A 14,440-nucleotide genomic window follows, 5' to 3' on the forward strand; every position below is an offset into this window, starting at 1 on the left:
CCATGTTTTAGACCCACTGAGTGACAACATCTACTGATGCTTGTTGATCAAAAATATCGTAAATTCTCTAACTTAGACATATAACACTGCCATCTGCTTAAATACTCTCGTAACTAATACATGAAGAAACATGATGTAACCACCAGAATGCGTCCATAGCTCATTCTTGATTTTTAGTGAATTGTCAAACCTTACTATGGGCTAAGCCCGCAGCGCGGCCTGAACGTAATTTTGGCCGCTACGAGCTACGCTCGCAATTAGACCGGAAAGAGTTAACCGAGCGAGATTGCTGTGCAGTTAGGGGCGCTCAGCTGTGAGCTTGCATCCAGCCCTGAAGAGGTTTTCCGTGGTTTCCATTTTCACACCAGGCAATTGCTGGGGCTGTAACTTAATTAAGTGCACGGCTGCTTCCTTCCAACTCCTAGCCCTTTCCTATCTCATCTTCGCCATAAGACCTGTCTGTGTCGATGCGACGTAAAGCCACTAGCAAAAAAAAAATTTAAATCACCAAAAACTGAGAATAAATTCAATTAAATTTATTAGAAGGATAACAAATCAGTCACAATAGTATAACCAAGAGACTGCAACACTCATATCAGAACAGGATTACAGGAAAATCACCATGAGTTCCCATTAAAACAAATGACAGTTACCCACCAACAAAAGTGGGCGTGGCAGTTGAACAATCAGACAAACAAAAGCAAAGATAACAAACATGGTCGAGTTAAGAAGAAAGGAAGAAAGAAAGAACAAGGACGTGAAATTATTACAAGCCCACAAGAACAACCCTGACTTTGGATTTCACGTACACATTTTTACAGGTCTAGACATACTAAAATCATGACATATTACCTTTATAATTCTTACAGGTTTTACCATCTATACACCTTCTAATATCCTTATTATATTGTCAGTTTGCAGTGCATGCTCTCGTACATGCCTAGGACCCCAAAACCACATAAGATCAAGAAATTCAGAACAGAAATGATAGAAATCATTAAATGTCAAATTCAATTACTATAACTAAATTCCATCACCCAAGGAAATGGTAATAGCACCAAGATAACACAACGTTAGGTAAATCCGCGTGCCAATAAATGACAGTGAAATTTCTTGGTGACATTGATAAAATTATAAGGAGTTCCGTTAAAGAAATTATTAGATTGCCTATTAGGGTTCTGTCGTAAGGGAGAGGTGATGAGCACCCGTCGGCACAATACAGTTCCCCAATTTATTGCTGGAAGCCTCCGTAAACAACATTTAGAGATCCATTAAGAAGTAGGATATCTTTCCAAAAATGGATCCACAAGATGAGCTGATGTTGTTGTCATCGACCAGGCGAAAGGTACGAGTATGGTGATTGATCCCACTGTAAGATTCAAGGAAAATGAACAGCAGCCTCGATTAGTGTGCAAGGAGAAAAAGGCCATCAATTAACCATGCCTTGAGGATCTCGGAAGAAGTACAAACTTACAAAATGGGAAGTTATTGGCCTTACGATTGGCGCTAGAAGGACAATTCCTAAGGAGACACTGAACTCCTTAAGAATAAACAAAACCTGTACACTATTATCCAGACCATAGTGGACTCAGCATTGAAAAATTCATTGGCAATTTAAGACACCACTTGTACTCCCTAACCTGAAGAACCATGTATTGGATTTTCTTTCTGGAATAAAATCTGACAAAGACAATCTGCCTGATGGTGGCAATAGTAATCTTGAGTTATCTTAATCTAAACATTATATAAAATAAATATTATTCATATGAATTGATTAGGAGGCCGATCTTTTGATTCTCTAATTGGGGTGGCTGTCAGGTGGATTATCTCTCTCAACCACCAAAGAAAAATGAAGCAATTACAAGTCATAGAAATGAGAAAAGATGAAGGAAAACAATTTAATGATGGTTCATTTGGCAAGTACGAGGCATGATACACCCAAAATAAACATCCTGTTAGGGTAAAAGTATGGCATATTTCCGTAGTAGGCTACTGTTAAAATAATTAATACTAGCATGTGCCCGCGGCTTTGCCCGCGTTTATTAATTGAACTGTTAGATGTTTCTAAACTATTTAAAAGCAAGTTAAAACATTATATTTATTAACTTACATGACGTAAATTGCATGAAGTACATTATTTCATTTTTATTATATTGTTACTTTTAATGCTTAAGACACCGGGTTGATGGATGGTACAAATAATATTAAAACTATGTAAAAGACCGTGTTATATAATACAAAATATATTGTTTCCTTATAGAGGTTCGGAATAAACTATATTAATGTCCTTCTATTTGGAGGTAAGATGTATACTGTATTGTGTTTGCCTTTCGAACTCTCAAACAATCCACATACAATTGACAATGGCAAAAGCACCGTTTTCAAAGATGGAGTCCTACAACTTTAAGCGATTGTCCTACGTCAAAATTTCAGATCCCTGTGTGCCGTAGATTTGACTGGGCTTTGCACACATACACCCAAACACTTCCGACTATTACGGGCTGATGGCTCCTTGTGTCGCGGACCGAAAATAGCTTACAGTTCGAGGAATACTACTTCGCCCGCAGCATGCTCAGTAATGATGGTGGCTTCAATAGTATTCGTCATCAGTTTCAGAGCCGTGTTCATTGCAGAACGTCAACAGCGTCATATGCCCTCACACCATATAAGACCAAAAACGGTTTCCTACGCCTTGGATGTAAAATGGCTCCTTGAATTTTGTGTTCTCTACCTATCTTGTGGCCAACGGCCATAGCCGTGTTGAAACATCGGATCCCGTGAGATCTCTGAAGTTAAGCAACATTGGGCATGGTCAAGATTTGGATGGGTTGCCACGCGCTGTTAGTGGGGGGTAAGGGAATGGAGGAGCGGAAAGGAACTGGCCATCCTACCGTACATAAACTCCGGCTCAGGCACACCTCTACAGAAGTTCGGACCTGCCTTCGGCAGAATACACCCTTACCTTACCTTACCTATCTTATGTACGTTGCCTAGCCACAGCGTCTCGATGCACGTTGGATTGTCATATCCCAATGCAATGTTTTCCGATGGTTTTTCGTTCATAACTCACCAGTGAAAGTGAAAATTCCGGCTTCGAGGTGCATTCGGACCCCTTTCCATCTACCTATGTTCAAAATTTCAGATATCTGAGTGCTGTAGATTTTGCTGGGCATCGTGCACAGACAGACAGACAAACACTTCCTTTTATAATTATAGATTTGTGTATTTCAATTTACATTTCAAATACTTCAACCCATTACCGTCTGAATTAAATTTTTTCTGAGATTTACTTATTTATTGTGTTTTGCTGCATGTTTGAGACCAAAATAAACTAATGAAACAAGTTTCAGAATTTTGGGACCTCTAGGTCATAAGGTATTTGATGTTGCCATATGGCAGTGCTACGCTCTTGCACTAACTATTTTTTAACATTGAGTTTTGGAAGTCGAATTTAGGTTGCAAAGTGGCTTTTTGTTTTCGTACAATAACAATGTTGATAAATCTTAGCATTATTTATTGTAAGAATATTGAATATCAGTTTTTATTCACATCTCAGAAAAAAATAGAATTATTGAACAAAGGAGAAAATATTTGTTGCCTGTCAAAACAAAACACTCACTGAAACAATAAAATAAAATAAAAAATAAGAAAACGAAGAATCAGAGAACTTCAGGTGCAGTTACATAGTAACTACAGTAGTCAATGTTTTCAGAGGAAGATAAAAGCTCACACTCAGTACTTGTGTGTTAGCCACAGAGATAGAGAATGACAGTCTTTCACTGTCTTCATATCATCCTACGTGTCACAATGAGAACGCTTGGAGGGCAACTTATTGTTTCCAGAAATGAAAAGTATGTTGATAAAGCAATGAATTTCATCAGAAGTTATTTGTGGGTCCATACAATTTAAAAACACTGCATACTTTTTAGTCTCCCGAAGTAAATGTTCGATCATCTGGTTATCTGCAAACAATTCAGTTATGTCAACAATAGTCATGGATTTGCACTTGTATAACTATGCTCCGGTCCATCTTGGTCTGTAATAAATTGATTTCTTCTTTTCTCTATCAGTTATCCTCTCTTTTGCAGTTTCAGGAATTGAAACAGATCTTGCATCAGTAGGCACAAAAGGCACTTCGTCCTTTGGTAAAACATCTTCACCATCGTAACTAATCCTGATTCTTTCATTATTTACAAGCTTCATTTCAGGGCTGGCACGTAACTGTCGAGAGCTGAGATTATCAGTAAGCCCGCAATCATCTTCATCACCAGGAGCCCTCGTCTGTAAGTACACTTATATCGGGCGGTTCCACAAAAATATCACCATCAAGATCTTCAGTCAATAGCATATCCAGTGCTTCTAAAAGTGAAAATCCCTTCCTGCAATGAAGATGAATTAGTATAAGTGTCAGGATCTGACAGCTGCAGCAATTTTACTGAGCATAAACGCCTAGCGTTGCCGTATGGCAACACTAATGATTCAAGAAACACTACTACGGCATTGTGCGCCTGGACTATTTCAAATGCTTACAAAATATATAATGAAGTGTGCACAACAGTATTGTAAATATAATCCAATGAAACAACTTCATTTATAGATTTTATATCCTTATGTGAAGCCGGCAGCCATTTCGCAGGAATCTTAAAATAATCAACAGTCCATCACTCCTTGTGTCACAACATCAGATTTTAAAATTAAATAAATGTGATTACTCGATTCTACAAACTCTTCTCTAATTGTTGGATGACACTACAATCTTTCAGATTATTTCTTGTTGCCAACAGTACTAAAAGAAAAAAAAGGCGCGAAAATCATTGCCATATGGCAATGGGTTAATTTTAAAATAACGAGGTTTACTGCATCTCTGTCGATGACTCTAATTGGATGGCTGACATCATAGCCATCAGCAGGAAGGACAGTAAATCATTGGTCTTAGATTCAACCATTCGCTTTGAAAGAGACTCGAATCTGGCTTGGGATGTGGACCTAGAAAAGCAAGCCATTTATGTACTGTGCTTGCCTTACATGTCAACAAAGTACAAAATGCCTATCGATCGGTGCATTGTCAGAGGCCTGCTATTTGGAGCAAGAGGCACCCTCCTCAGTCAGATATTGACCTTACAACAAAATCTGTAAGTTCCATTCTGCAAAATAGAATAAAATACTAATGTAGATTCTGCTCATTTCCATCTGCTGTATACCTGAGAACATGATTAACATTCCTCCTGGACTTCCCCTGGAAAAAAGAAGACAATAACAGCATTAACAATTGTAAATTTCCACTATTTGATGTTTTTAAACTCTATTGAAATTGTAACCTGACTGTATTCCGGATTTGAATTGTCACCCTCATTGGAGGGTGAAGGATTTATTATTTCTTTAATAAATCTCTCTCTCTCTCTTCCCGGAATTCATAAGTGTGTCAAACTTTTTTAACATCAGATGAATAATTACTGCAAATAAATACATGGTTGTGGCAACATTTTGAATTTACCAGTGATGCTTAGATAGCCACCATAATGGCTATTTTCAGTTAATACCAAATTTAGAACACCTAAATCACTCCATGGTTTTGTTGGAACACATTTCCGGTGAAACATTGGTTTTTTCAAGTTCACTTGGAATATCTGACAATGATTCTTAACTTCCAGAACTGTACGACGTTGAACCCATGGTTAATCAGCATGTGGTTGGAGACTGCTTAATCCTACCTTAATGAAGTCTTTCTTGTAGAGGTGGCCAAATTAAAACATACAGAAACTAGTGCAAAACTCCTTCCATAGTTTTCCTCCATCATTCGGTATATTGGACCTTTCAATATAATCTTAGCTAGCTCGAGAGAGCCATTAGTACACACTCCCATCTTGTCTGAAAGTTTACAAGTGACTCATTGTCAGCATGTTCAAAATCCGCATATTGCATAGAGGCAAAACAAATGTCACACTGGTTTGCACTGAGCCAACCCGCACCACACAAATACCAGCTTTTGTCTACATCTTCACACGTATTGAAATTCATTTTGTGCCCATTTATAAAACTTGCAAACATGGCAAATTGCATCAGAATGTGTTCAATATTTTTTTTAAAGCGATGTTGGAACATGTTTGTTTCTGTTGTTTTGTTCATAGAAGTTGAATATTTTCAGAAAAATGATAGTAGGGGTGCAGGGAAACCATAGAACATTACTATGAGTGGGTGTATTACTCTACATTTGGCAAAAGACATTAGGACTGGTGTCTTCAAGAGGTACACCGCTAAAACTGGGGTCTCAAAAGAATAAGTGTGATGCTTGAGTAACCGTAGGTACAGATGTAAGGAAATTACATTCAAAGATCTCAGTGAATCAACAATCAGAAAATATAAGATCTTGCAGCCTTTGCACCTGTGAAGGGTGTTAAAGTGTTTTAAATAACTTTGCATTCTGCATGGTGAGTAGGAGGCAAGATAGAAGAAGTACCTGCAAAAACCAGCTGCTGTTATTAACAAGAAACCAGCATGAGACCTGGGTATGGTATCAGTAGTCTGCAAGGGAAGCCGCTGAACTCTTTGTCCGCTTCTCTCAAGCTGAGAGGTGATATTCTTGAGGTTTATAATCTTATTGGCTGTAGTACCTGGTGTTTTCCAGGTAGTTCTTTTGAATAGTTACTTTTAAGAATTATATTACCTGTTAATGATGTGTGAAGTGAAATTTTGTAGATTTCCTCATTGTGCATTATAATTGTACCGGGAGGTACACCCCAACGCCACGCATTTAAATCTAGCGCCTAAAAGAACTCCTCTACTGGTGAAACAGTGAAATTTAAACTAGACCAACTTATAAATTTACTCAGAAGATGTCACCACAGAAATGTGATGTAATTTTGTTACTGTGAAGTTTCCTGTACTGTGTGAATTTCTACTTGTTTTGTTTGCCATTCCTCAAGAAGTTTGGATATTCTTCCATAGATGTCACTGCTAAAAAAACTGTGATCATCCACCCTGGTGCAAAGTGAAAGAACTTTTGATTTAAAGAAGTTTTGTATTCATAAGTTTTTAAAACTATTTTTGGGTTGGCAATATTTATCTTTTCTTTCCGCCAGTTTTGAATCCAGCCAATCCCTAATTTCTGTAATTAATTTTCTACCAATCACAGTCTTCTTCTTCTCCTTCAATTTTGAGTGTAACTTTTATATTAACCAATAAAACGAGAGGGTGTGGCTAGTTTAATCTTGAATGGTCTTGAACTTTCCCCGAGGGTTTACAAACTGCGGATATTCACGTCTCTTGGCCAATTGATCATCATCTTACTGAGTGTGTGTGTCAAGCAGGAGGCAGGAGGCCTCTTCGTCAGCTGCTAGAGCTTCTATAAGGTAATGGCCACATAGCATCTTTCTTTCTTTCTTGCTAGCTCCGCAGTTTAATCCGAGGGAAAGGTCCGAATCATCACCTATGTAACCTACTTTTCTGAAAATGTAACTTCTGCCGGCTTATGTAATAACTTCATAAAATCTTTTACTGCGAATCGGGGATAGAGAGTGATGTACCCTCTCGAGCACCCCTTCATCTTGGTTTGAGGTGACTACGTTTATTGCTGTTTTTTTCATTCTGTAATGTGGTAAATAACTTTATTCAAGAGTCACCTCAGTAGTTTGGGAATAGCCCCTGTTTCATCAGCCTAGTGCCCTTTAGGTTTTAAGAATTCATATCTAGGGGCCAAGTACACGCCTCTATTCAATTTGTGTTTCGGGCCATTTATATAACCTGTTCTTTTCCGCAAAGGCCCAATAGATTGGGTGCTAGATACCCCTGTTTCAAATTTGTAAGTTGTGCCTTGATGGTGTGTGATTGTAATTTTCTGATATTGCCTTGAATAGGCTTGGAAAACTGAGGGCACGTCAGCTCTTTTCAAGTGTTGTAAAAGTGTCTCTGGGTGGCTTGATATTATAAGTTGGGAGCAAGTGCTCCATGTATTGAGGGACTTCTGCCCTTGTATAAATTTGTGCTCTTTTGTAAATTTGAGCTAGGAGCTCAAGAATTGTAAAGTGAGGGGTTTGAAGCCCAGATTTTTAATCTGTCACTAAATTTTGAATTTTCTTGTCTTGTCTAAAATTTGTCCTTGTACCTGACGTTTCATTGTTATGAAAATTTGCTAAGGTTGAATTTAAGAATATATAACCTTCAGTTTAAGTTTTAAATTCTTTTCTTGACATTGTAGTTAGACCCATTCATCCCGGCACCTTCTTTCACCTCTGCAGTCCACGATAAACCCTGGAACAATAATAATGATGTATGACCTCTGGAGAGGTCTGGTGCAGGTCTTTTTTTTAAGTAGGCGGTCTATAGGCTCTACCGCACCATATCATTTTATGGTACGTTTACTTTTTCTGATGTCTTCACCTTCCTAGCGAATTCTAGTATCTATGAACTATTACTCTTTCCCATCATGTGTCGTTAGCACTATGTAATCCTTCTCTATTCTGACAGATGACGTCTTATAAGATAAGATAGGTCTAAGCATTTCTTTTTGCCCCGTCTTGTTGGATTATCTTTCTGATGGACTTTTTTGAGATCTTTCGACTTGAGAAGATGGAAGGATTCGATTTTAAAGTCTCCTTTATGGCTTATAAAAGATATTTTAAGAAATTCAAGATGTCTTCGTACACATCTCAACCTTTTGAGTATGCTGTTTGCTTATATAATCGAGGTATTTATTTTCCTTTAACCTTCTTTTAGTTGGGTTAGAAAGGCTTCCCTCATTACGTGTTTTTCTGATTTATTCGTGGGTTAACCTTGATTTTCTTTTATTGATCTGTTATGTTTATTTTGAGAATAGAAGGTAACACGGATCCATGTGTGTATGAGATTGTTTGCTGTGTGCGACCGAGACCTTTTACCCATGTCGCTTCATTAACATTCCGCTTGAGCTCATGTCGTATTATTTTATCGCGTGTTCTGTATAATTCATGTCCATTTCATTGATCTGGTATGAATTCAAGCTAACTACGCGATTTGCCTGCTTCTGTGTGTTTTGGTGTTTGAGACACTCCGTCTCTTTTGATGGACCACTTTCTGGTTCATACTGTCTGAGCTTGAGAGCGGTTGTTTATTTATTATGTACTGTACGATGACGCTCTTATGCGTCCCTTTATTTGCGACAACCTAACCTCTTGGTCTCTGTGTGAGCGTGGGTGGTTCCGACGTTTGATTCGTGATACCTTTTTGTGCTTAATTTACCTGTTTATTGATCGTTTCATATCGCCATCATTGGCTTTCCTTATTTTCTAGTTTAATATGTTTTATTCCTTGAGGGTTGTCTTTCCATATTTTCTTGTTGTGTTGTATGAAACCCTGGTAACCGCCCCTTTTCCTTTTTCTCTCTGGTTGAATTTTAAGAGCTCGGTGCACCCTTCCCTCTTCTCCATTTTATGCTCCTTTTACTTAATGTTATTGTATTCTCGGGGGATGTAATTTGGATTGTTGAGATTCTTGATGCCTTGACGGTGGAATCGAATGAGAGTATGTTATGATGTGAGGCTATTACTCTTTAATCTTATGACTGCCTTGACCTGACGTGCTATAAAGAAATGTTTTGTACCGTCTAAATTCATATGCTTCAGCTAATTTATATAGATGCCATATCTTTATGCTAAACTTTGCTTCACGTCCTTTACGAAGGTAAGCGTTTGTGAAAGTACTATTACCACTGAGTCTGGTGTATTTTAATCACGGGCTACATATTATTTACATTACCCATTTGATTTTTGGCCCCCTTGTTTTACTTATACTATTTTCTTTTGATTTTCCTCTCCATAATCACTTTATGTTCTTACCCTTATCACTGTTATGTTTTTTTATTTCTTTGCGTCTCTTATATGTTTCTTTTATCTGTAAGAGGCCCGAGTCCAGTTCCTAGCAGTTTTCTTTTCGCTAGTTTTGACCAAATCCACTGCACTAGGTCTTCATCGTATCCTTAGTGTCAGTTCAAGGCGATCTGCATGCCTGTGAGGATAGGGCCGTACCTAAGACGATTTCTAATGTTGAAGACATCACAAACGCCGAGCCAGACGAATTAACCAATTAAGGTTAAAATCCATGACCTGGCCAGAAATCGAACCCAGGATCCCTAGGACCAAAGGCCAGCATGGAGCTGGACATTGTGACGTTGCTTGATATTTTACTAACTATTTGGCAGTTTAAGGCCCGGTTTATTCAACCTCAGTTAACATTTAACTGCCTGTTAAATTAATTTAACAGTAAACTTAACCGTATTAGCATTTAATCACCGTTGGTTAAGACTAACAATCTGTTAAACTCTCAGTTAACTGTCCAGGTTCAAGCAATTAAATTCTCTGTTAGCTCAAAATATGGCAGATGTACAAGATGCAGAACTTCTGTATCTTGAATATTTGGAATGTAATATGCCTTTTCCAGAAAGAGTTAGGAACAGAAGAGATGATTTTCATACAGTTGTTTCAGTTGCTTGATCATACATTGGCTAACGTCAGTATGCACATTGAATTCACTACAAACTTTCTGCCAAGCATCACTTTTAGCTTTGAGCATGGATCCATTAGTTTGCTTACTTTCTATAATAGGTATACAATGTTCTCTCCAGAAATGTTCGCTAGCTGGGCGGGAAATACTACGTAAAAAATGAATATGATTGAATGTCAGTTTATTCTCCTCAGTGCATTAACAATAATTTCAGACTGCAAAATTGAACTATTTTAGTGTTATTATAACAAACAAGGCATAAGAGTACTTTGAACATGTTCTGCTGCTCGTTCATCATGTAACACCGGGACTTAACCGCTCGGTTGCTGCGGAGTGCCATGTGGAATCTAGTGCTCGCATGTGGTTCCAGGCTAATCCAGACTCTGCTCGCGCACGATACTACGTGGTAGTCAAGCTGAACATTTGAATTCTGATATAATTGATGCAATTATGCTGACAATAATGAAGACAATAATGAAGACTTATCATTTAAATAAACAGTTTTACGGTATTTACATTTTCATTTGGAACAAACATTGACTCAAATATGTATTAATGTTATGAGACTAACATATATCTAGGTTTCGTTAACCGGGCGGTCTGTAAAAATGGCAGGGCATTGCGTCTGTTAAAATGGTACTAGGGAGAACACTGGGTATATACTTGGAAATAATTTCCAAAGGAAGAGAAATTTGAACTACACATTCTCTTCTCCGTTTTTATTTTTTTCCATATTGGTCTGTAGAGAAACAGAAAATTCATAGTCAAAACAAAAAATCTAATAAATATTGACTTTACGCGCCTTGTTTTAGAGCGCGTTCACAAACTGCATGGCTCCGCCACGGCCTTCTAGGTTCTCACTGATCATGACTCTTACGAGAGTTAACACCGTGTTAGCTAACAGTTCCCAGGAATTTTATGGATAAACGCAAGAATCTTAACATGCTGCTAAATATTTAACGCTATGTTAACGAGCAGTGTGTTAGTGTTCTTTTAACTGAGATTGAATGAACCAGTCCTAAGAGTTATTAATATGTGTTTAATTTTTAGTTTTAGATTATTTCTTTTTTACCTAAAACTTTGTCCTTGTGGAAGCCCAGATTGTCTGGGAATTAGTTGATCCTTTCAAAAGAATAATAAAAATAAGGGACAACTGCATTTATTTACAAATCGTGCTGTAGATATGACAGGCATGATTCCAGCTGTCATTAGGACTGTCACCAATCAGCTTAGTAACCCCGAAAACCCAAAAATTGTGGATTCAGCATTAATCTAGGTCATTTTGGATATTTGTACATTTTCTTTTTCACCTCTTCCCACCGCCCATACCAGTGGAGCCTGAACTTGGACTTAAAGTGCATCCAGAGTGACACATTTCATCTCGGCAACCCTGAAAACTATGGATTTGATGCTGATATAGGTTGTTTTTGATTATTTTTACATTTCACCCCTTACCCTGCATGTGTTAGGGGTGTCACACCTCCACAGTATTTTTTCCAGATAGTAAATCATATCTATACACTAACTTTGGTTGATAGCTATGTTGGAACATCCATAACCTTGGTAATTTTAGTCATTCTTTTTCAACCTCTATGCCGGTAGGGGCTGAAGTTGGACTAAAACAACATCCGGGCTGTCACTATTCATTGCAACGACCCCGAAAACTATGGATTCGACACTGATACAGTTTATTTTCAATTATTTTTACATTTCACCCCCCCACCCATAGGGGTGTTTGGGGTGTCTTACCCTCACAGTATCTTTTTCTAGATAGCAAATCAAATATGTGCCAAGTTTGGTTGAGAGCTATGCTGGAAAGTCCGTCCGTCCATAATCTTGGCCATTTTGGGAATTCTTTTCAACTACTATGCCGATGGGGGCTGAAGTTGTACTTAATGGCATCCAGTGTGTCACTATTCATCTCAGCGACCCCAAAAACTATGGATTTGATACTAATAATGGTCATTTTAAATATTTTTTACATTTAACCCCCTCTCCAACCCCACCCCTAGGGGTGCCTTACATCTACAGTAATTGTTTCCAGGTGGTAATTCATTCGTGTACCAGGTTTGGTTGAAAGCTATGTTGGAACGAACCTACGTACATACATTCGTAATCTCGGTCAGTTTGGAGATTTTCTTTTTCACTCCTTCCCCCCTCCCCCGTTTAGTACCGATGGGGCTAATTTAAATGGCATCCGGACTGTCACTGTCCCACTGTCCAACTCAGCGACCTGAAGACTATGGATGCTACATCAATATTAAACATTTGCAATTATTCTTAAATGCCGCCGTTTCCCACTCAACACCCCTGCCCCTGGGGGTGCTAGGGGTGCCTTAACCCCGCAGTACTTTTGTACAGATAGTAAGGCATTTGTGTCCAAATTTGGTTGAAATTATTCCAGTGGTTTAGGCGGAGATGTGGAAAACACACACAAAACCAAGCACATTGAATTCTGGATGTGTCTACTTTTATATTGACAAGTTTAATGAAAAAAAAAAAAACAACAGGAAGCAGTTTCTGTGTTTATGCAAAACAGATAGATAACATTTTTTAAAATGATGGAAATTGTTTCCATTTCATGTGCTCTGTTATCAAACTTCTCAAACTGCAAAAAATAAAATATTAAAAAACGATTGTAACTATGAAAATGTGTTCTCTCTCCTTACAGGCAACAACAAATGCTGTGTGTTGGAATTGCCAGCCTGTCAAGCTTCATGCAGGTCAACTGGACTGGACCGTCCCTTTCTACGGATGAAATGGTGTTAGGTTGGCTTCCTGAAGCACGTCACTTTGAGGCTGTCAGTTGTCTGGAGATGGATGGTGAAGGCTGCTACACTACGGTGCGCCATGCAGTATTGCTGATACTGGCACGTGCTGTTCTCCGTACTTGTTGTGATTGGCTTTCTCAGTGGCCTGTGAGTAGAACCTGAATTTTTTTATATTCAAGAAATAGCGCACTGTGCATACACGTTTTCATTTGTTTCCGGTATTGTGCTTTTTACCATTTTTCTATTCACTATTGTTTTTTCACGTCAACTGTTCTAAAAATCTTCAAGATTATAATTATGTATTCAATTACATTGAATCGTATTATAAGTATATATATATATATATATATATATATATATATATATATATATATATAGGTACATTTTCATGAACTAAGCAAATACTTGATCATTAATCTATCCTTCAATCTCCGTCAGCGTATGAAACTACAGCACTTGACGTTGTAAACACTGCGCCGATCTTCTGGAGCTTGCAAGTTACTTCGGTTGAGCTGCTCGTCTTCGGCTTCTTCATGACTTTAGATCTTCATATTTGGATTGTGTTGCGACTTTGTGCCTAACGGTGTATGCAGTCTGGCTCATTTAACTGTTCTCTGCTTTTCGTGAACATTGTGAGACAGTGCCAAACATTGCGTGTGCCATGCTGATGCTCGGAAGATTACGCATTACTTCTTTTAAGTGACTTACATTCCACTTTGTCTGAATTTAACAGTGCCTGCCCCCGTCATTTTTATATCGCCTCTTCAACTGATATTGTGTGGACTTGACCGTTAACTTCTTTCTTACTTATGCATTGTTTTTCGAGTTATAATCGGCTGATGATGACCCAGACTGGGGTCGAAACCGGTACCCTTTGCACTTTTAATTAAATAAGAATGTAATCTCTACATCTCTTATTTACTTGTATTGAATAGGTTGAAATACCATATTTATTATTTCAATTTAACTGTAGAACTTAGTTGTCTAACTGTAAGGTAAGTCCACGATTATCTGTTTCCGGAAACAACATTTTCATGGACTGATCGTTCAGATTACATGGCCCGATGAGCATCTTAATTAAATTGTGTATTAAAAATGTTGCATTATTCGCTTCTCGAACAAACAATTTTGTGCAGCAATTGTCAAGGAACTGCAATCTCATCAGCGCTAAATCCTCAAGCAGACATTTTTTCAAG

At 38.0% G+C, this 14,440-nt stretch overlaps 1 protein-coding gene across 3 annotated transcripts in view; it reads left to right on the forward strand.

Annotated features, from left to right (window-relative positions):
* LOC136884099 (tetratricopeptide repeat protein 27) overlaps positions 1-14,440 on the forward strand; it is a 149,767-nt gene that overhangs the window by 12,815 nt on the left and 122,512 nt on the right. For all 3 annotated transcript variants that reach the window (XR_010861303.2, XM_067156130.2, XM_067156131.2), the window contains exon 3: positions 13,145-13,391. Coding sequence is in view for 2 of the 3 variants with exons in the window: in XM_067156130.2 (XP_067012231.2) it covers positions 13,145-13,391 (247 nt within the window). In the remaining variant the exon portion in view is untranslated. The remainder of the gene's footprint in view (positions 1-13,144; positions 13,392-14,440) is intronic.

This window comes from Anabrus simplex, chromosome 12 (assembly GCF_040414725.1).
Source record: "Anabrus simplex isolate iqAnaSimp1 chromosome 12, ASM4041472v1, whole genome shotgun sequence".
NCBI lineage: Eukaryota > Metazoa > Arthropoda > Insecta > Orthoptera > Tettigoniidae > Anabrus > Anabrus simplex.